At 36.5% G+C, this 24,826-nt stretch overlaps 1 protein-coding gene across 1 annotated transcript in view; it reads left to right on the forward strand.

Annotated features, from left to right (window-relative positions):
* Positions 1-24,826, forward strand: part of KCNH5 (potassium voltage-gated channel subfamily H member 5) — a 302,879-nt gene that overhangs the window by 66,211 nt on the left and 211,842 nt on the right. Inside the window, exon 6 of the mRNA XM_018053761.1 lies at positions 4,352-4,744. Coding sequence (XP_017909250.1) covers positions 4,352-4,744 — 393 coding nt within the window. The remainder of the gene's footprint in view (positions 1-4,351; positions 4,745-24,826) is intronic.

The following is a 24,826-nucleotide window of genomic DNA, read 5'->3' on the forward strand; positions in this document are numbered from 1 at the left end:
ATCATGTAATATGCTCAGCTTGAGTATTTGGATTTGCTGTTAAATTTCAGGCCCTTTCACTTTTTCCAACACATATACATTTTATCTTATTTCCACTAGGCCTCTTAAATTTAGAGCTGATCCCCAGTTTCAAGGATTCTGGTGTCTGTGTAGGCAATTCATCAGTTTTCAACATGCTCTGACATTCTGCTGATTGAATTCAGCTTCCACTCACATCTGTGGTTCTGATTCCTTTAGAGTCAGTGTGCTCCCGATATTCAGAGAGAAAGAATGTGTCGGTATTAGTACAAAAATACATCAGGACATGTGATTTCATCCCCATCTATCCAAGGCTTACTGCTCCTGAAAGTACAAACGAAATAAAGCGAACAGTTGTTACTCACTGCTTTATAGAAAAGCCCCAGTGACGGCGCTGAGACTAAAGCAGTGCTCTACACAGGAGGAGCATCAAAACTGAAGCACACGGCGTGTCCCCTGCCTTGCTTTGTCGGTGTCGCCTTTCTTCTCCTGCTCTTCCTGCTCCTCCTTTTTCTCTTGGAGCAGTTTTGGATTGCTTTAAAAATTCAAGTCACCATCTGAAGAACTGGGTTATAAATGTTTAAAGAAATAGAAGACAAGGGTTTTTTTTTTTTAATTTTAATTTTTACTTTATTTTACTTCACAATACTGTATTGGTTTTGCCATATATTGACATGAATCCACCACGGGTGTACATGAGTTCCCAAACATGAACCCCCCTCCCACCTCCCACCCCATATCATCTCTCTGGATCATCCCCATGCACCAGCCCCAAGCATCCTGTATCCTGCATCAAACATAGACTGGTGATTTGTTTCTTACATGATAGTATACATGTTTCAATGCCATTCTCCCAAATCATCCAACCCTCTCCCTCTCCCAAAGAGTCCAAAAGTCCGCTCTACATATCTGTGTCTCTTTTGCTGTCTCGCATACAGGGTCATCATTACCATCTTTCTAAATTCCATATATATGTGTTAGTATACTGTATTGGTGTTTTTCTTTCTGGCTTACTTTACCCTGTATAATCGGCTCCAGTTTCATCCATCTCATCAGAACTGATTCAAATGTATTCTTTTTAATGGCTGAATAATACTCCATTGTGTATATGTACCACAGTTTTCTTATCCATTCACCTGCTGATGGACATCTAGGTTGTTTCCATGTCCTGGCTATTATTAACAGTGCTGCGATGAACATTGGGGTACATGTGTCTCTTTCTATTCTGGTTTCCTCGGTGTGTATGCCCAGCAGTGGGATTGCTGGGTCATAAGGCAGTTCTATTTGCAATTTTTTAAGGAATCTCCACACTGTTCTCCATAGTGGCTGTACTAGTTTGCATTCCTACCAACAATGCAAGAGGGTTCCCTTTTCTCCACACCCTCTCCAGCATTTATTGCTTGCAGACTTTTGGATCGCAGCCATTCTGACTGGTGTGAAGTGATACCTCACTGTGGTCTTGATTTGCATTTCTCTGATAATGAGTGATGTTGAGCATCTTTTCATGTGTTTGTTAGCCATCCGCATGTCTTCTTTGGAGAAATGTCTATTTAGTTCTTTGGCCCAGTTTTGATTGGGTCATTTATTTTTTTGGAATTGAGCTGCGTAAGTTGCTTATATATTTTTGAGATTAGTTGTTTGTCAGTTGCTTCATTTGCTATTATTTTCTCCCATTCAGAAGGCTGTCTTTTCACCTTGCTTATATTTTCCTTTGTTGTGCAGAAGCAAGGGTTTTTATTTTGAACTATACGCTATCATCACCTGGAAAGATTTTGAAAGTACAGATTCTCTGAATTTAATTTAATACACAAAATGAATTTAATTATTTTCTGGCATAGGGGTCTAAGCATGAGTATACTGTATTTTTAACAACTTCTCTAGATGATTTTAGTTTGTAGCCAGATTTGGGAAATTCTGAACTCAAGAGTGAGTTCATCTCTAGAGGAGACACCTTATATTATTCCAGGGTGCTGAGTGGGACCAATTTTTCTGTTAGCACAGAGTGTAGCACCAAGAACACTTTTAGGTGTCTGCTAGGATGCCTGAATTTCTACTAGCAATTGAAGGAAAAAAATGAACTTTTAGGTAAAAAAATAAATAATTAAATATTCATCTTTGTAATAATGCTAAAATAAAAATATAATTTTAAATAAAATATAAATATTAAACTATTTAATATATTTATTAAAATGTAATTTTAAATAAACTTTATACATTTATGTTGCATTTATATTTAAATAAATATAAAAATATTAAATAAAGTATACTTTTTATTTTATTATTTTTAAGGAGGAAGGGGTCCAGGAAGGCAAAAGTACCAAGTGCCCATTAAGGTCCTAATGCAACCTGGCACTGAGTTTATTTTCTAAGTGTGTTTCTTTGTGCTCAAACTACAGAGTGTGTAAATACAGATGGTATAATACTAAGATTGAGTATGAAGGAAATTTTCATGTTTAACACAGTGACGTTGGAGTGAACAGATCTGTGGCTGAAAGGTGAAGGAGAAGCCATGATTCTGTAGGAGTCTTTATATGTAATTCTGTATCTCACCATGAAACTTAATTTGTTGCTAGTAATTTAAGATCTCATGGACAAAGCATTACTGGGGTACTGATAATGAGCATAAATATGTAAAAATCTTTATAAATAATTCTTATAACTCCCAAGCTTAAAACAATAATTATAATATACACCTAAAGAGAATATCAGTGATTTTTTCATGTTTCAAAAGAGCAATGATTATATTATATGCTTGGTTTTCAGTTGTGTAAGTTCTACGTATGCGAGACATCAGGAAAAGTCTCAAATTTCAGAAAATGCTAGTTTACTTATTTTGCTTTGTTGCATATAAATTACAGGCTAACAGGTATTTTTGTTTACATCTATTTGTGCATTGACATAAATTTAGTGCCTTTTTGATTTTATAATTTGAACTTGTTCACTCCTACTTTCTGGGTCCCGTTAGTTTTAGGGACACTGAATAATTGAATGTATAAGATGGTAAAGCTGCTGAAAATATTGTTCATCAAAGTCCCACTTACAGACTCCTTAATACACAGGTTTACTCAGTTATAGCTTCATTGGTGGCATGAAGCAGAGGTCTTCAACCTGCTTTTTTACCTCCTTCTCACAATTTCCATGTTCCAGGTTCTGGAAGGAAGTGCTAAGTCCTGTGTTTGTTACCTTTTCCCAGGGTTGCCCAGACCTCTGCTCTTTCACTGTCATCTGCTTTTTCTCATTGTCTCTTTGAGACCTAATCAGAATAAGTCAATGTTCATATAACCTTGTATGGAAAATTGTCAATTTGTCAAAAAGGTATGGAGAAACAAACCTGAGTATTTAGAATTTTTTTCTAAAGGAAATTTGCATCTGGGCAGGAAATCCAATATTCTTTAAATCTGATTGAAAGGGAAACAGGGGAAAGCAGGCTATAACATTTATAGCTCTGATACTGCTGTGCCCGTCATTAGGGCCCTGGTTGAGTCCCATGCAACAGCAAGATCACCAATCATGGGGCCCTGAGGTTCAGCAAAGCCTTTAGAATCGAAGTTATGCTCCTTCAAATTCCAAATATGTAAAGAATGGGTAATGGTGGGCCATGCAAATAACACCTGGACAGTCTGTGAGATGTGTGATTCTATGCACTTTTGCCCAGTGAATGTGCAGAAAGCACTTCCAGTAGTGAATGTCCAGCAGTGCTGTGGATCAGTGTTGGTGTTGGAGGAGGTCATCAAGAGGATGGGACTGCCAGGTGATCCTTGAGCTGGACCCAGGCAACTGGAAGCTCCTCACCCCCTCCCTAGTCCTTGAAATGTACTTTCTGCCCACCATTCCCATTGTGGGAGCCATTTTCAAGGATACAACCTTGAGAGAGCTAGCTGTGGTTGAGAACATCTGGATTGTATATGTGACTGAAGCCAGTTAAACCTCTGTGTAAACTTTTAAGATTGGGTGGATGGGTTCTGAGACCTCTGGTTTTGTGGCTACCCAATAAAACCTTGTAAGTTCCTTTGCCTATGAAAACTGCCACCTGCCAATCTGGCGAAGCCTGCCTTTCTTTGATCTCTTTCTGCCCTCCGTGTGTGGGCACCAGTTTCTGAATGAGTTGTCCACGGGAGAGGAAGTCAGAGGGAATGGCAGACAGATCAACTTCGATAGAGTGATTGGACTTGCAGTGACTTTGAACGAACCTTGATACAACTCAGGAGAAGAGATATAATTACAGAGCATGGCTGGCTTTGAAACCAGTGGTTTGCCTGCCAGAAAATTTGAATTCATTACTAACTTTGCAGAGATGTCTGGGTCACTTATAAATACATTTTGTCTCTTTTAGGTTCTTCAGCTGGGATCAGATATCCTTCCTCAGTATAAGCAAGAAGCGCCAAAGACGCCACCACACATTATTTTACACTATTGTGCTTTTAAAACAACTTGGGATTGGGTGATTTTAATTCTTACCTTCTACACCGCCATTATGGTTCCTTACAACGTCTCCTTCAAAACGAAGCAGAACAACATAGCCTGGCTGGTGCTGGACAGTGTGGTGGACGTTATTTTTCTGGTTGACATTGTTTTAAATTTTCACACAACCTTTGTGGGACCTGGTGGAGAGGTTATTTCTGACCCCAAGTTGATAAGGATGAATTATCTGAAAACTTGGTTTGTGATCGATCTGTTGTCTTGTTTACCTTATGACATCATCAATGCCTTTGAAAATGTGGATGAGGTAAGTTTCTTGTTTTTTTTGTGTTTTTAGTACTTTAATCACGTTTTGAGAAAATTAGGATAAAAGGAGTTTATAAACAGCCTAAACTTCTTTATAGTCACCACTTTCAACCTTCATCCTGCTAAATACCTGCCATAAATGATCATATTTTATTACTTTATAATTTTTATTCACTCTTTAAAAAATTTCTGGTTGAAATTACTAGGAAATGGCTGTGGTTGGGATTGTGTTTGAAAGAGGAGAAGAAAAGCCACAGCCTTTGAGTCAAATATGGCTTATGAACTGGACAGTTGATTGAAAGATAATGAAATAGATGTATTTTTTTTTGGGAAAACAGTAGCATTTTAAAAGTCTGTGAACCCACAGATGTTTTGACTCCTCCCCTCCAGGTACATATGGTAGCAGTGCTTGTGTTAACAAAAAGATCCAGAAAACTTTTATGGTAGAGAAATTCTTGAAATTTTGCCTTTTTGGTTTCTTTTTCTTTCTTTCTTTTTTTTTTTTTATCATTTTTGCTTTAAGTTTTGCCTAATCATTTGTGGTTAGAGACTGTATTAGATGACTTCTGATATCTGGTCTAATTCAAGATTTTGCTTATTCAGTGTCATCTACACAACTAGAAATATTAAAACATATGTAATGTCTTAAGGACCATTTCATCCAAGGCTTCTTAGTTTCTAACTCAGTTGTGGATGATTTTTCAACTTGCTATACCAAGGATGTATATAAATGAATCAATATAGAATGTATCTGTTTTTAAAATGTGTTCATAATAATTACAAACTTAATTTCCCTAAAGATTCTACTCTGTCCTCATAGACTGTTCCGATAGAAAATTCTCCGCTACATTGTTGTCATTCTGTGTGTGTTGGGAGGTAGATTGCAGCTTTTCTTCAGGATCTTTTCCCATAAAGATTTCTGCATTGAATCAAATTTAATGATACTAAAAAATATTTTCAGAAAGTTTAGTATAGACATTGTATTTTGATGCTATACATATAATTGTTAATTTAAAAATTCAAGGAAAAAAGAATCATAGTAATTTGTTTCTAATTTTAAATTCCACCTACATCAGCTTTTAAGGTATATTTCTTATCTCCCTCCTGGAAGGATTGATAGGGGTTAATTTTGAAAATGCTAATCTTATGATAAGATAATAGTATTTATATATTCACGTACTAAATAGATTAATATATTAAGATCAATGCATTAGGATTTCCATTATTTAGAACATTGGCATAAAGACTTTAATACAAATAATCAAAAGATTGGTTTAGTTCACAGAAAAGAGTAAATTAGATTGCATAATAATAAATGCATCTAGTGTACTATATAAATATATGACTATATCCTCAGACTTATTAAGGAAAATGCAAAGTAAACTTATAGACTATACTCACATGCCATCAGTTATCACACACACTGGGTTGGAGAATATGGTGTCTGAGAATGTGTACTGCTCAGATCTGCCTTCATGGAAACCTGCTGCATGAAGCACAGTTAGGGGCTTCCTGGAAGTGGCTCCTGGTTTGGAAAAGACGTTCTTTAGCATCCCTTTCAAACTCAGCATTCAGTGATATCACACTGTCACCCTCGTAGCTTGAAACTGGCCACAATGGGAGTATTTACACCTTTAAAATGGCAAATGCTATGGATAAAGGCTTAAAAAAAAAAACTTTCTAAAGCATTAGTTGTTAACCATTTACCAATATACCACTGAATACAGTTGACTGACAATTGCTGTGGCTTTCTGATCTGCTGCAGGTCACAGTTCAAAGCTGTTTCCCCAAGGCTGCACTCAACCAACGACTAAGAATAGTGGTAATATTATGATTGGGCTTATCAGGTGGCTCAGTGGTAAAGAATCCACCTGCCAAGCAGGAGACGTGAGTTTGATCCCTGGGTCGGGAAGATTCCCTGGAGAAGGAAGTGGCAATCCACTCCAGTATTATTGCCTGGAATATCCCATGAACAGAAGAGCCTGGCTACAGTCCGTGGAGTCGCAAAGAGTCAGACACGACTTAGCGACTAAACCACCACCACCAATATTATAATTAGCCTACTCCTGCTCAACGAAGAACTCCTCTGCTGAGCAACTTTTGCCCTGAAACTCCCCATTTACCTGTGCTGTGGTTGAGGCTCTTTCTACACAATTCTTCCTTCCATCTTCATAGGTTTCAGACATGCATTGTGGTCTGAAGACGCCTCCCTCCTTTCTCCTTCATAGGCATTTATCTCAGTGAAAGTCTTGCATATCTAACCCTGACTTGGCATCGCTCAGGAAGGGATCTGAATTGATACAGTGATGGTATGAAGTCTCTTATGCATTGCTCAAGGGAATACTGGTAAAACTTACATGAAGAATGATTGGCAATATCTAATTTTTTAAAAGAGAAGACCCTAGAGACAACCACTTTCAGACTGTCTAGGGGATTCTTTTAATATTTGCTTCCATCACCAAACAGCAAGACTGTGTACTTACTCCTTTTGGTTTTTCAGTTTTGGGACTTGTCTTTGACTTCTTATTATCAAATTGGAGGTTTCAGCCTCTTTCTGCCTGCCCTCACGGTATCCATGCACTGATTTCCATCACCTCATTCTCACAAAATAGATATATCATCCTTTTGGTTCCATAAATAGTGTTTATATCATTATGTCTACAAATATGCTATTTATGACTAAAAGTGAAAGTAAAAGTTGCTCAGTTGTGTTCGATTCTTTGTGACCCCATGGACTATACAGTCCATGGAATTCTCCAGGCCAGAATACTGGAGTGGGTAGCCTTTCCCTTCTCCAGAGGATCTTTCCAACCCAGGGACTGAACCCACATCTCCCTCATTGCAGGCAGATTCTTTACCAGCTGAGCCACAAGGGAAGCTCATTTATAACGGAACCTTCAACATACTGTGATTACTTTTCCTCTTCAGCACTTTCCATTTTCCTGAGAGTTGATAATTATCTGGTCTTATCATTTGCTTTGTTTTACTCATCACTCACTCAGCCACTAAACTCTTTGCTAATTGTCTAAAGCTCCCTTCCTTGCATCGATGCAAGCAATATCCTATCAACATCATTTTCTGAAACAGATCTATCTTCATCCTACTCTCCCACCTGATGGTCAGTTTGACTATCTGTAATATTCTAGGCCATTGATAATTTCTCCGCAGATTTTGAAGGGCATGGTTCCATTACAGTGTACCTTCCAATAATTCTCGTAAGAAACTTTGAGGCATTGTGACCTATTTTCTCTTTCTGGAAATTTGATATATCTTCTCTGTTTAGGATTCTGAATCTTTCCAGTACTATGCTTTATTGTGAGTCCATTTTCATCTGTTTTGCTGGGCAGTGTCTGGGTAGTCTTTTTCAATCTGGAAAAGCATGTCTTCTGTTTTAATTTTTTTTCTTATGATTTTTCACCATCTCCTTTCCTGCTCGTCTCTTTTCTCTCTCTTGTTGAAATTCCTTTTATCCTAACACCTACTAGACTTTTCTAATTCCTTTTTCCCTCTTTCCTTATTTTCCAATCCTTTATCTTTTTGCTATACTTTCTGGAAAGTTTCCTCAACATTATTTTCCAACTTTTCTTGTAACTAATAATGCCTTTATTTACCCCTCAAAGTTTGTTTGGCTTGATACTAAGAGCTAAACTAGCGCTTGTATATTACTTGATATATGTATTTCTAGCATTTAACTTTTCATCATTCTAGATCATTATACTTTAATTGTATCTTTTGTAAATAGTCTATACATTCTGAGAGTTTCTCTAACTGGAAAGTTTAGTCTGTTTACATTTATTGTAATTAATTACTTTTTGCTTTAGGTAGAGCATCTTGTTTTCCACTCTAAAGTGTGTTTTATTCACTTTTCTCTCTCTTTTTTACTTTCTTCTTCTTCTTTTCTGCCGTTTTTTGGATTAACTGAATTTTAAAAATCTTCTGGATTCCCTCTAATAGATTGGAAGTTTTTGTATTAATTGATTGCTCTTAATATTTTTATCTTCAGTATTTGACTTATAAGTATCTTTGCCCTTCTAAATAAATCAAGGGCCTCTGTTTGCCTTCTCATTTTTGAAACTAGTGTTGTCTTACATTTTGGTTCCACAGTTTTTTCAAGTTTCTCTTTCAGTTATTGAGTGGCTTCTTTAGGACTTTGTTTATTGTGAGCCTTTGGGATGGTGACTATAGATTTCAGTTTCCATATCTATAAAAAAAAGGGAAGGGATGCTTGACATTTTTACTTCACAAGATGTTTTTAAAGAGTTGATGGAAAAATAGATATGAATGATTTTTGTTTGTAGAATTGTGCATGTTTGAGGGGACCTTATTGTTTCACTTGTGTGTATCTATTTCCTCAGCTTGGCGACAAGCCCTGTGATGGTTAGGAATGAGTTCCATCTCCTTGGCAGTTCTTCACTGCTTACTGCATATTGGTGACTCACCAACCTGAAGCAATAAAGTGTTAGTAAGGTTTTAGTAGATTTTACAAGGACATAAGATAAAATAGAACTTAAAAATGAGGAATTGAGCTACTGGTAGCTTGGGAATAGGAGAATATGAGTCTGAAGATCACAGCTTACTCCTTTAACATGATACGGTACAAAATAATTTAGGATGTAATGACATTTTCATATTTAAGAGCGTCTCAGGTGACATGCTTTCTGAAGACAACTTGATTTACTAGGAATTCATGAACTGGATATGCCATTCTTTAAGAGAACTATGAGGCGGGGAAGATAGAGTCCATTGAAGGAAAGAATTCTGTTTGAAAAGAAATAATGTCAATTTCCTAGATAATATAATGGGGGTAAAAGACATTATCACAGGAATCTAAGGAATAAAAACAAACTCCTTTGTAGTATTTGAACACAGCTCTGGGAGGTCCAGGGAGCTTGATTTCTGGGAGGTTAGGGGGAACTGAATTATAAGACATCATAGAAATATGGGGCAGCTGCAGGTGACAAACAGCTTGGTAGAATAAATGCAATTAGGAAACATGATACTTGGGGAATTCAGGGGACAATGAAAGGTATTAGTGGTAAACACAATAAACCAGGTGGAACAAATTGAAATGGTAAAAGTGATCACTAATGCACTGTTTCAGGAGACAAAATGATTGAGCCAGAAACTGATAGGTGGAAGGATTACAAATATTTTTAATTTCCAGAGAAGTTTAGGAAAATCATTTTCTAAATTATAGTTTTTCTTGATTTATGCTTGTCAAATGGGCACATTCAGTTCAGTTCAGTTCAGTCGCTCAGTCATGTCCGACTCTTTGTGACCCCATGAACCACAGCACACCAGGCCTCCCTGTCCATCACCAACTCTTGGAGTCCACCCAAATCCATGTCCATCGAGTTGGTGATGCCATCCAACCATCTCATCCTCTGTTGTCCCCTTCTCCTCTTGCCCTCAATCTTTCCCAGCATCAGGGTCTTTTCAAATGAGTCAGCTCTTCGCATCAGGGGGCCAAAGTATTGGAGTTTCAGCTTAAACGTCAGTCCTTCCAATGAAAAATGGGCACATACATCATTTCATTTTAGCATATCTTTATATGGCAAATTTTTATCTCTTATCTAGGTATGAAAAAATTGGAAATCAAAGCTAATTGTATTCATATATTTATTTTGTCACTTTTGAGAAATTTCAGACCCTCCATTAAGGATATATTGGAAATTGCTATTTATTATAATTTGATCATCATTACTTTTTCATTAAAACCTTTAGATAATTAAAAACAATGTTTGAGTGATATAGGAGAGGATTTCATAGTATTTGTTTTTAGTTTTACTAGTTTTAATCTTATTAAATCCATGGAAACATTGCCAAGTCACCTTATAATTATTGATTTTTCTTATTAGTGTGATAATAAGACTTTTTAAAAGAGCTGTTTTAGGTTGACAGCAAAATTGAGAAGAAGCTACAGAGACTTCCCGTAACAGAGGCTGCTCCCACACATGCATAACCTCCCCCGTTATCAACACCCCCCACCAGAATGAAACTACGTTGACACATCAGGTTGTTCAAAGTCCGTAGTTTACAGTAGGGTTCACTCATGGTGCTGTTGTGCATTTTATGGATTTTGACAAATGCGTAAGGACATATTGTAGTATCATACAGAGTAGTGTCACTGGCCTAAAGCTCTGTGCTCTGCTTCTTCATCCCTTCTTCCTTCCTAACCTCTGATCCTTTTACTATCTCTATAGTTTTGCATTTTCCAGAATGTCATATAGTTGGAATCCTACAGTAGAAAGCCTTTTCAGATTGACTTCTCTCACTTAATAATATTTAAGGTTTTTTCATGTTTTTTCATGGCTGATAGCTAATTTGAGTGCTGAGTAATATTCCATTGTCTGGACATATCAAGTTTATTTTTCCATTCACCTGCTACTGAAGGATATTTTGACTGCTCCCCAATTTGAGTAATTATGAATATAGCTGCTATAAACTTTTGAGTGTAGGTTTTTGTGTAGGCAAAACCTTTGGGGTAAGTTATCAGATCGTTTGGGTGAATATCAAACAGCATGGTTGCTGGATCATGTAAAATATGTTTAGTTTTGTTATAAACTGCCAAACTATCTTTCAAAGTGGTTTTCACCATTTTGCATTTCCACCAACAATGAATGACAGTTCCTATTGACTCACATTCTCACCAGTTTTTGGCATTATTAATGTTTTTGATTTTAGCCATTCCAGGACTTGTGATATCTTGTTTTAATTTGAAAATTTCTAATGATATATGAGGGGACTTTCCAGTTGGTCCTAGTGGTAAAGAACCTGTCTGCCAGAGCAGGAGATGTAAGAGACATGGATTCGATCCCTGAGGCAAGAAGATCTCCTGAAGGAGGGCATGGCAACCCATTCCAGGATGCTTGCCTGGAGAATCCCATGGACAGAGGAGTCTGCTTGGGCTGTGGTCCATGGGGTCACAAAGAGTCAGACATGAGTGAAGTGACTTAGCATGCACACACAGTGATATATGAACATATTTTCGTATGCTTATTTGCCATCTGAGTATTTCCTTTTGTCAAGTGTCTGTTCAGATCTTTTGCTCATTTTTAATGGGGTTGTTAATTTTTATTATTGTTGAGTTTTAAGAGTTCTTTGCATATTTTGGGTAATACTCCTTTATTATTTGCACGTGTCTTTTGCAAATATTTTCCTCTAGTCTGTGGCTTGTCTTCTCATTCTTTTGACAGTATCTTTCACAGAGCAACATTTTTAATTTTAGTGAATTCAAGTTTATTATTTCTTTCATGGATTGTACCTTTGGTGGTATATCTGAAAAATGATTACTCAAGATCACCTAGATTTTCTCCCATGTTATCTTCTTAGAGCTTTACAGTTTGTGTTTTATGTTTATGTCTATGATCTGTTTTATTTTTTGAAGGGTATAAGGTCTGTGACTAGATTCATTTTTTTTCCATTGGGTGTCCATGTGTTCTTTCAAGATTTATTGAAAAATGATCTTTTCTTTATTGTATTTCCTTTGCTCCTGTGTCAAAGGTAAGTTGACTTTATTTATGGGGTTCTGTTTCTAGGCTCTCTATTCTGTACCATTGATCCATTTGTTTATTTTTTTTCCCACCAGTACGACATTGTCTTGGTTACTACAGCTTTAGAGCAAGTATTGAGGTTGAGTGTCTGTCCTCTGACTTTGTTCTCCTTCAGTACCGTGTTGGCTGTTTTGCACATTTTTTAGTCTTCCGTATAATCTTTACAATGTTTATTGTTACATACAAAACAATTTAATGGAATTCTGATTGAGATTACATTGTAGCTTTAGATCAAGTCTAGAATAACTGACGTCTTCACAATATTGAATGTTTCTGTCCATAAACAAGGCTTATGGCTCCATTTATTTAGTTCTTTGATTTCTTTCATCAGTTTCATAGGTTTCCTAGTGTACAGCCTGTACATATTTTGTTAGACTTATACCTAAGTTTCTTATGCTAATATAAATGGTATCGTGTTTAAAATTTTAAATACCACTTGTTCATTGTTGGTATACAGGAAAGTGATTGGCTTTTTTATATTGACCATATATCCTGCAAACTTCCTTTAATTGCTAATTAGTTCCAGACTCCTCCTTCTTCCCACCACCCCCAGGTCAGTTTGTTTGGATTTTCTGTGTCTGACTATTATGTCATCTCTAAAGAAAGATATTTTTTTCCCTTCCTAATCTGTATACCTGTTATTTCCTTTTTTTAAAAAAATGATATGATATAATCTGTAAGGTTTTGTATATGTTCTTTTTCAAGCTGAGAAATTCTTCTCTGTAGCTAGCTCTTTGAGACTTTTTTTTTAATCATGAGTAATTGCTGCATTTTGTCAAATGCCTTTTCTGCATCTATTGATATAAACAAATGACCTTTTCTTCTTTAGTCTGTGATGTTATTGATTACCTTAATTGATTTTTGATTGTTGAACCAGCCATGCATACCTAGGATAAATCTTTCTTGGCCATACTGTATGATTATTTCTATATATTGTTGGATTTGATTTGCTAGTGTTTTGTTGAGGTTTCTGCATCTATGTATTAGAGATATTCATTTGTAGTGTTCTTTTCAGATACTGTGTTTGTGTATTTGAGTATTGGTATTTGAGTAAAGCTGGCCTCTTAAAACTGGGTTAGAAAGTATTGTTTCTGCTTCTTTTCTGGAAGAGACTGTAGAGAACTGGTATAATTTTTTACTCAAATATTTGGTAGAATTCACTCATGAGTTAATCTGGCTATGGGGTTATGTGTTTTGGAAGATTATTAATTATTGACTCAATTTGTTTAATAGATATAGTTCTCTTCAAATAATTATTTTTGTGTGTATATTTGACTTTTGGTAGATTGTGTCTTTCAAGGAATTGATCCATTTCATTTTGATTATCAAATTTATGGGTACAGAGTTGTTCATATTGTTCTATTATTGTTATAGTTATTATTATTGCAATTGTTGTACTTTAATTGTCTATAGTATCTGTAGTGATGTCCTATCTTTCATTTCTCATGTTAGTAATTATGTCCTCTTTTTTTCTTGGTTAGTGTGGCTAGAGGTTTTACAATTTTACTGATGCTTTCAAAGAAAAAGCTTTTAAAATTTTGTTGATCTTCTCTACTGATTTCCTGTTTTTAATTTCATGGATTTTTGCTGTAATTTTAATATTTTTTTTCTTATTATTATTTTGGATTTAATTTGCTTTTCTTTTTCTAGTTTGCTAAGCTTAGAAATTTAGGTTATTGATTTTACTTCTTTATTACTTTTTAATATATGCATTCTAAGCTGTAAATTTTCCTCTTGAGTACTGCTTTGCTACATCCCACAAATTTTGGTAAGTTGTATTTTGAGTTTCATTTAATTCAAAGAACAATACATTTTTCTTGATGTTTCTTCTCTGATCCATATTTTATTTATAAATGTGTTGTTTAATTTCTACATAGTTTTGTATTTTCCAGTTATATTTGTTACTGATTTCCAGTTTAATTTCACTGTGATCCAAAAGCAGCTGTTGTATGATTTCTGTTGTATTAATTTTGTTAAGGTGTGTTTTATAGCCCAGGATATGGTCTATATTGGTAAATGTTTCACATCAGCTTGTTTTTTTTTTTTTGCTGTTATTGTATAAAGTAGTCAAGGATGTCAATAATAGACTGTTGATTGATGGTGCCGTTGCCTTCCACTATGTCCTTACTGGTTTCTTGCCTGTTAGATCTGACTGTCTCTGACAGAGGGATGTTGAAGTCTGTAAAGATAGTAGTGGATTCATCTCATTTGTACTTGAAGTTCTATTAGTTTTTGTTAGGTTCATGCATACAAGAATTGTTATACCTTCTTGGAGAATTTATCCCTTTATCATTTACATAGCATTCCTCTTTATCACTGAAATTTACTTAACTCTGAAAAGTATAAGATGTTTCTGGATGTGCTGATTTTTATCACATGTATTGTCTGTGATGAAATATATTATTTCTGGGAGAAAGTTACCTTCTCCATGGGATTTTCTCTATTTTTTTCTTTTTAGTTTCTTAGTAGCTTGCTTTAAAAACTTTAGCTGCAATTTTAAGTCCTAGTTACCTACCAGGTCTTTACTTAAGAAAGCCCGCTAGTAATCCTAGAGCTTCTAATAACAATAAAAACATTTATATATTTTTATTGAGGATTGGATTAGTGGTTTACTAACACTCATCTTTCATCTGTATGCTCAGGGGAAGGTTTACAGGTGACTCTAGTTTTTATGCTTCAATTTTACGTCAAGTTAAGAGGTCAAATACAACAAAGATCTTTAGAAAACCGAGGGTTAGGCCCCGTGCTCATTTCTGGTGGAATCAAAAATAGACATTATACTTCTTCAGTGCAAAGATTTTATCTTCCTAATATCTTGGATTTGAAGTTCCTGGAATATAGTTGTCACACTATATATATTTCTATTGAAGTGAATGAGACATAAACCATTTCTTGTTAGTAATGAAAAAGACAGGGACAAGGGCAATCTTTGTGACACAACCTTATCTGTGACCCCAAATCCTCCACTCAGAAAATCTAGCATTATTCTTTGGCTACTCTGCTCAACTCTCCATTCATAAGTTTCTTTTCATGAATTTTCATATAAATAATCTTCCAGTCAGATGTCCTACCCTACCAACTTTCAATACATGTTTAGGGGTTACCAAAGGGTTTAGATCCCCAAGCTGGGATCTCTCACTACGAGTACAAAGCATTGTGGACAAACAATACAAAGATGTACAAGGCTTAGTCACTGAACTCAAATGTACCTACCTTCTAGCTTGAGAGTAACACTTTTGCACAAACTATTTAAAAGTGTGAATAAAAGAGAAGTCAGTGTGAAAGAGGAGATGGGGAAAGGATTTGGGAAATGGATGAGAATCAGCCACAGATTTCAAATTGGAGCAGAGTGGCAGTAGGTTGGACTTCTAAATTCTTTTCCAAGTGGGATTGGTGGCATAGAATGTTATCAAGTTTGGGTAATAAGAAGGTTTAAAGACAGATATCCTTCTTTTATTTGAAAAAACTGGTGATGTTCCAGGAATATATTCTTTTGCATTAATTTTCTACAGAGACAAAACAATCTGTTTAACTGAGTAAATTAGCTTTGGGAGGATAGAAAGTTATAAGCAAAGAGGACAGCAGTGAGATTCCTTTATTAGATTTTTGTTGCTTACATAAATAGAAATTTTTATGTGTACCGATCTTCATTCTTGGTAAATGCTTCCTGTTGTTAAGCATTAGGAAATGACTCTGATATAAAGGCAAAGAAGGGTGAAATATATTACAATATGTATACTATAACTCTTAAAAATTTTGCCTTAATTAACCATGGATACTTGCTTAGAAATTGCTCTTTACTATTTGTATAATAATTATCACTATGCTGAGAATTCATCATTTCCTCATTCTTCTTTGAAGGAAGTTCTAAACTTCCTTTCCTACTCCATTTAGTCTTTTTATTCTTTTATTTTATACTGTGACTTTATCTCTGCTTTCACATAACACATGCTAACTCACAGGAAACATGGTTGCCTTTATACGGAAATTTTTTATCCTTAAGAAATTTGTTTAATATACATTGTGGATAAAGGGTTAAAAACCATTTCTCCTGCATGACAGCTTTACCTTTGGTCAGCTGTCTTCCATTCTTCCTCTGGGAACTGATGAAGGAAATATGCTATCTGTGTTTCTAGGCAATATTACTTAGATTTAAAGTAGTATATATATATATATATATAAAGTATGTATATATATATATAAAATGGGTAAATTTCATCTGAACTGCGAAGAACTTTTAATGAGCTATAAATAACTTGACAAGGACACCATAGCTTAAGGGTTCCCTGACTGATACAATTCTGAGCCTATCTCTTATGGAACTCTGAAAGTTATACCTGTATTGTCATTATAGGTATTAAGTTAGGTAGGGCATGAAGAATCAAAAGCTAGAGCTACAAACTCAATTCATTGATAAGACAAAGCTGAGCTGTGTTTATTGCTTACCATTTGATGGGAGAACACTATCTTGCAAAGATTTGGTAGCATCTCAGACATTTGATAGTGTCTTCTGAGAAAATGAGAGAATTTATTGGGAACTGGAAGTTTGATTTAAAGTGGATCTTGGGCTTCCCTGGTGGCTCAGAGGTTAAAGCGTCTGCCTGCAATGTGGGAGACCCGGGTTCGATCCCTGGGTCGGGAAGATCCCCTGGAGAAGGAAATGGTAACCCACTCCAGTATTCTTGCCTGGAGAATCCCATGGACAGAGGAGCCTGGCAGGCTACAGTCCACGGGGTCGCAAAGAGTTGGACACGACTGAGTGACTTCACTTCACTTCACTTCACTTTTCAAATCAGGAAAGGTTTAGGAGGGTAGGCTTTGTTAAAATTGGGTAAAGTTTAAGAATTAATCATAGTCCAGGATTGGTGGAAACAGTAAGGGATGATTTTGAGGCAAAAAGTTCAAAGAATCTTAGGGCTTAAACTGTTGATGCTTTCTACTGAAGAGTTAATGGGTCTTTGGGTAGTTCCTATAGTGCATAATAAAACTATTTGCCTGGCAGAAGTCCTGAAGAATACGATCATGCTAAGGAAGACACGAATAGTACCAAGTCATGTCAATATAGATGGTTAATTATGATTTCAATTCTCTGTGTCCAAGCTAAGTATGGGGCTAGACAATTTCAGTTATTAAGATTTTCAGAGTAGGATGGATTCAGTACCAGCCAGTTGAGTCTTATTTGCTCACTTCTGATTTGTCCCCTGGTGGGAAGTTCACAAGGAACATGACTCTGAGGACTGCAATAAAGACTGCTCTGAAGTCAGATCCTGTGGAAGAAGATGCCTTGTGTTCCTCTACTCATAAGCAGTGATTTCTGCCCTATATCATTTTTTTCTTAATATATACATTTTATTGAAGTAAAGTTGATTTACAAATTTCAGGTGCACAGCAAGGAGATTCAGTTATACATATACACATATGTTATTTTTCAGATTATTTTCCATTATAGGTTATTATAAAATATTGACTATAAGCCCATGTGCTATACAGTAAAGCTTTGTTGCTTCTTACATTTCTATTGTTTAAATTAGAAATCTAACATTCTGTTCATGCTAAGTCAAATAAGTAGAATCAAAATGTCATAAGTATTTTAGTGAGGCAAAAATTCATAAGTTTTCTAAACTATATATAGTATACATACTATTTATATATATGTATACAAAAGCTTTTCTACTATGCTTGATAAAGCCTTGCAAAAGAACATAAAAATATAGATGGAGCAATTGGAAAATATAAACTAAATGAAATGGGAGCATTGAATATGAAATAGAAAAAGTGAAACAAGCTAGGTAAAGGTAGAAGATCATCATATAGTCCAGTTGTTTTTAAACATGTCTGCTTATTAGAAACATATCTGGAACTTTGGAGAAAAAAAGTAATAACTGAGCTTTGAATTTTTCAAAAAAAATTCCAAGATAATCCTGATATGCATCTGGATTTTAAAAAGTGATTACAGATTTTCCCATTAAATGGTAGTTTTGGTGATATAGAATTCTATTATTTTTCTGTTGAATTTATCATGATAAATTCTTACAAGGCAAGACAGTGACATATTTCTCAACACAAAAGGTAAACTGCTGCTGCTGCTGCTGCTAAGTCGCTTCAGTCATGTCCGACTCTGTGCGACCCCATAGACGGCAGCCTACCAGGCTCCTCCATCCCTGGGATTCTCCAGGCAAGAACACTGGAGTGGGTTGCCATTTCTTATCTACCAATTGTATATTAAAGTTTATTTTATACATTCATATCTTATCTATTTGGGAGACTGTCTTGTTAAAATGAGACTTCTTTATCAGTTCAGTTCAGTCACTCAGTCGTGTCCGACTCTTTGTGACCCCATGGACTGCAGCACGCTAGGCCTCCCTGTCTATAACCAACTCCTGGAGTTTAATGAAACTCATGTCCATTGAGTCGGTGATGCCATCCAACCATCTCAACCTCTGTTGTCCCCTTCTCCTCCCACCTTCAGTCTTTCCCAGCATCAGGATCTTTCCCAGTGAATCAGTTCTTCGCATCAGGTGGCCAAAGTACTGGAGTTTTGGCTTCAGCATGTCCTTCCAAAGAATATTCAGGACTGATTTCCTTTAGGATGGACTGGTTGTATCTCCTTGCAGTCCAAGGGACTCTCAAGAGTCTTCTCCAACACCACAGTTCAAAAGCATCAATTCTTCAGCACTCAACTTTCTTTATAGTCCAACTCTCACATCCATACATGACTCCTGGAAAAACCATAGCCTTGACTAGATGGACCTTTGTTGGCAAAGTAATGTCTCTGCTTTTTAATATGCTGTCTAGGTTAGTCGTAACTTTTATTCCAAGGAGCAAGTGTGTTTTGATTTCATGGCTGCAGTCACCATCTGCAGTGATTTTGAAGACCCCCAAAATAAAGTCTGTCACTGTTTCCACTGTTTCCCCATCTATTTGCCATGAAGTGATGGGACCAGATGCCAAGTATGTATTTATTTTGCCCCCATTTTGTTTCATACAAGTATGAAATAATGTGCTCATAAATACATATGCTTTCCTCACATTTGTGTCAGTTAGCTTTTTTTCCCTGCATGACAAACTACTCCAAAACTTTATGGATGATTCTATCACCATTTATTTAACTTATTTGTCTGTGTTCTGAGTAATTCTGCTGGCTTTGCCTAGGTTTGGCTCATTTCAACTACGTTCACCCATGCATCCATGGTAGATTGCTGAGATGGCTGGTGGCTAGCTGATCTGGGATGGCTCATGGATAACTCAGAGGACTGTTCTTATGACCTCTCATCCTCCTCAAAACTAGTTGCCATTCTTCATATGACAACTTAGAGTGGCCATAGGTTCTAAGACCATGATTAGAGGTTATGCTTCTTGAGGTCTAGGCTTGGAACTGGCACAAATGTCACTTACACTACATTCTGTTGGCCAAAGTAGATTATAAAGCCAGTCTAGACTCAAGTCAAGATGTGGAAATAGAGTCTATCTTTTGTTTGGAGAAGTTGCAAAGCCATGTGGCTAAAGGGTATAGATACAGGGAAGGAAATGACTGAAGCTGCTTTTTTCAAACAATCTACTACACATCCCATATGAGAGAATGTTAGATGTAGGTGGAAAACCAAGCAACTGAATATTATAAGGCTGTATTCCTATTCTCGCAGCCCCGCTTAATTGTTGTATGTCCTTGGATAAGTTATTTGATTACTCCTTTTCTGTTTATGAAACAATGGGGAAAGAAGGTAGGAAAGAATACTAGCTGAGTTATCTATTATCCTCGGCTTGGATGAGAGAATTGAGTTATATTTTAAATGGATTTATCATTGCAAGACATTATTTTTATGCTAATGACACCCCATGTACTTTTAACGTGGGAATCCACAAAAATACCTTGAAGAGTAAATAACACTGAGATATCTCCAGGATATTGTTTTCTGTGCTCTCATGGCTTAAGGAGCTTGTCAAGTAGGGAAATTGGCTAGAAGAGAAGGCTGATGACTGAAAGTTCTCCATTAGCCCTGCTGTGTTCTATTATGCATTTGATGTGTTTGATATTCTCTTCCACCAGTGGAACCCCAGGGATTTGTGAGCTAAGAGCTCAGAGGTTGGGATAGAGGCAGAATGCCACTGGAGTACCGATGAGGGCACAGAAAAAATTGGAAAGTATGCAGTGAAATTAAGCAGAAAATGAATGAGCAGACAAAACTGGTTGAAAGTATAGAATCAAGAGCTTGTTATAAATAGGTGGTAGTACAGAAGGAAGTAATTTTATTTTGGACAATCAAAGTATCCAGTATTTCCACATGGGTTAAATTAAAATTCCTAACAGTGAATTAAGTATAATTTGAGACCCAATCTAAAGTTATGAGGGTGAGTTATAAAATAAGTGAAATCTTATTTTGGATTGAGTTGAGTATGACTCCTCTTCTCCTCTCTCCAAATCATATGATGCAGAGGAAATCATTAATCCAGATTATGTACTGTGGTGAAATGTTAACCCTAATGATATAACAGTAACTAATGGATTTTTCTTAACACTTTTTTCCTGATATTTAAATATACTATACTTTAAAAATTCCATCAATCTTACAATCGTAAGTAGAGTTCGAGGGATTTTCACAAAGCAAACACACCTAGTAATTCCTAGTAATGCCATATTAGGAAACAGAATATTGCCAGAGCCTATTCAGGCCTTACATAGTCACAATCCCTCCCCAAACAAAGAAAGCCATTTTGACTTCTAATGACTTCTCATCCCTAAGAGTAGTTCCATTTGTTTATAAACTTTTATAAATGGGATCATGCAGTATATACTCTTTTGTTCAATATGACACTTTTTAGATTTATTCTTGTTATTTCATATACTTCCAGTTTGTTCTTGTTTATTTCTGGATAGTATTTCATCAAGTAAATATGCAATGACTTTTACAATCATTTCTACCAGAGATGAACACTTGGAATGTTTCAAGTTTTAAGTATTTTATCAAGTTTTAAAAGAAAGTCATTTAACTTTGAATTTTGATTATAGTGATTGCAGTAAATTTTTTTGGATGCAAAACAATGGAGAATGATACAGTTGGAAAAAAAACCTTTCCAAATAAAGCAAACTTCCTTATATCTGTATTACTTATTTTGAATAACAGTTTCTGGTTTCATAAGTAGATGAAAGGGATACTGTGGACAAATTAAAAGCTGAAAGTTTGGGGTTGTTTTTGAGAGCAAAAAGTTTGGTTTGACTGGAACATTATTGTTCAGCAAAGTCATGGTTGGAAATGACCCAGCTGTTTAGAGATGGACTTGTAGACCTTGAAGGCCAGTAGACGAGACTATGTTTAATGTCTATGATGATCTCCTGGAGGATACACTTGATATTCTTCTAGGAAGATTATTATTGCAATGATTATTGTGATTGAGGACAGGAAGACTGTGCTGCCATTGGCTATCATGGGAAATGCATGTAGAATCTGAAGACTAGGTCTGAGTTATGCTTCCATTCCTTGCTAGCTGTATGACTTTTGACAGGTTGTTTAACCTGTCTGAGCTTCAATGTCCTCCTATGAACAATGGATATAGGAGTCCTGATATTGTGAGGATGAAATGAGTTGGTCTGTGTTAGAGAACTATAGATTCTCCAGGGTTCTAGGGCCTTCACAGACTCCTAAGGGGGTCACTGCTGTGCCTGGGTGGGAATAAGAGGAAAGCAAGCTATTTACTCTTCTTGATTCAGTCTTCTAGAGAATGCTTGTGTTTTAGCCAATACTGTGGGTACTAATGTGATTAGTTAAATAATATATTATGCTCTACATACAGTGATGTTTAGAATGAGGTCAGATAGTGAAGTGGTTAGGAACAAGGAGTGTGGATGAGACTATCTATAATTGAATCTGGCTCCTCCTCTTACCAGTTACATAAACTTAGCCAAATTACTGTACTTAATTTTTCTAGGCTATGTTTTAGTAGTGATACCTATCATATAGGATTGTTAACTATGCCGCCTCCCTGCCCCATTCAATTCACATTCAATTCATCACACTCACAAATACTTGTGTTGTAAAAAGCTTTTCATACATTACTGAATATATTGATTGCTTAACATATTACTGTGTGCCAAGCTTTGCAATACAATATGCCAACAAATTTGGAAAACTCAGCAGTGGCCACAGGACTGGAAAAGGTGAGCTTTCATTCCAAAACCAAAGAAAGGCCATGCAAGAGTGTGGAAACGAATGCACAATTGCACTCGTTTCACATGCTAGCAAGGTCATGCTCAAAATCCTCCAAGCTAGGCTTCAACAGTACATGAACCAACAACTTCCAGATGTACAAGCTGGCAAGCTGGGTTTAATTGAAAAAAGGCAGAGGAACCAGAAATCAAATTGCCAAAATCCATTGGATCATAGAAAAAGCAAGAGATTCCAGAAAAACATCTACTTCTGCCTCATTGACTATGCTAAAGGGTTTGACTGTGTGGATCATAGCAAACTGTGGAATATTCTTAAAGAGATGGGAATAAACTGCATAAACTGACCACCTTACCTGCCTCCTGAGAAACCTGTATGCAGGTCTAAAAGCAAAACTTAGAGCTGGACATGGAACAACAGACTGGTTCAAAATTGGGAAAGGAATGCTTCAAGGCTGTAGATTGTCTTCCTGCCTATTTTACTTATATGCAGAGTACATCATGTGAAATGCCAGGCTGACTGAATCATAAGCTGGGATCAAGATTGCCAGGAGAAATATAAGTAACCTCAGATATGCAGATGATGCCACTCTTAGGGCAGAAAGTGAAGAGAAACTAAAGAGCCTCTTGATGAAAGTGAAAGAGGAGAGTGAAAAAGCTGACTTAAAACTCAACATTCGAAAAAAGAAGATCATGGCATCTGGTCCCATCACTTCATGAAATATAGATGGGGAAACAATGGAAACAGTAAACGACTTTGTTTGCTTGGGCTCCAAAATCACTGTAGACGGTGACTGCAGCCATGAAATTAAAAGATGCTTGCTTGCTCCTTGAAAGAAAAGCTATGGCAAACCTAGACAGTGTATTAAAAAGCAGAGACATTACTTTGCTGACAAAGGTCCATACAGTCAAAGCTATGGTTTTTCCTGTAGTCCTGTACAGATGTAAGAGTTGGACCATAATGAAGGCTGAGTACCTAAGAACTGACGCTTTTGAACTGTGGTGTTAGAGAAGACTCTTGAGAATTCCTTGGACTGCAAGGAGATCAAACCAGTCAATCATAAAGGAAATCAGTCCTGAATATTCATTGGAAGGACTGATGCTGAAGCTGAAGTTCCTGTACTTTGGCCACCTGATGTGAAGAGCTGACTCATTGGAAAAGACCCTGATGCTGGGAAAGATTGAGGGCAGGAAAGAAAAGGGGACAACAGAGGTTGAGATGGTTGGATGGCATCAATGACTCAATGGTCATGAGTTTGAGCAAGCTCTGGAAGATGGTGAAGGACAGGGAAGCCTGGTGTGCTACAGTCCATGGGGTTGCAAATAGTTGGACATGACTGAGCAGCTGAATAATATCAACAACAAGCTTTGTGATTGATACTAGGTATGTTCTTCAAGTGATTTAGCATTTCCTGGCATGTTGTGCACACAGAGACTTGTAATAAAGTACTATTGTGATGATTATTGTAATAGAGATGAGCAAAGAGTATATAATAACACAAAGGAAAAATAGCTAACTTTCACAGTGAGTATGACCAATGTAGATGATAGGTTGGGGAGGAAGATGTCAGAGAAATGCATATGGAGGAGAGAGTCTTTGTCATAAACTCTAAGTAAGGCCCTGACTATCAAGAGAGTGGGAGGGAAGGGTGCTTTAAGGAGAGGGAACAACTTATAATGTGGCATGAAGCAGCATGGGCACTCTGGGAGCTTTACATAGCTGAGCACGGTGTGAGCCTAGATAGCTTGGGGAGGAATTGCTGGGGAGATGCTGACCCGATAGACAGATGCAAGGTCCTGAAGAATTTTTCATGTCAGAGTAAGAAGTAAGGCGTAAACACTTAATCCTTTATGTAATGAGCCACCAAAGATTTTAGGTCAGAGAGGGACATGATTTTATATATATATATATATATATATATATATATATAATATAAAATGATACCAGGCTAGCCTATCCAGGGTGATCAGATAAGTAAAGGGGGTGAGAATGGAGGTGGGGTGGCTGATGGAGAGCCTATTCCTGTCACACAGGGAGGAATCTATGAATCCATGACCAAGACATGACCTTGGGAATAGGAAAGAAGGGACATTTTTTGAGAGATTTATTGAGATTTATTTTGAGCAGTTTGAATGCTGAGATCCTCAAAACTTGATAACTGTCTGGGTGTGGCAGGAAAGGGGGTGGGCTTCATAGTGATGTTGTTCACAAGAGAAGCAGAAGAAGAACTGATTCAGGAGAAATGAGATTCCCTTTGGGAAGTTTACCTGTTGAACACCTATGGAATACCTAAATGGAAATGTGCAACAGGCATTTGGCTTCTGTATCAGGAATTGAGGGAAAGAATTTTGTGCTAAGAAGTAAACCTGT

Source organism: Capra hircus, chromosome 10, assembly GCF_001704415.2.
Source record: "Capra hircus breed San Clemente chromosome 10, ASM170441v1, whole genome shotgun sequence".
NCBI classification, from domain to species: Eukaryota; Metazoa; Chordata; class Mammalia; order Artiodactyla; family Bovidae; genus Capra; species Capra hircus.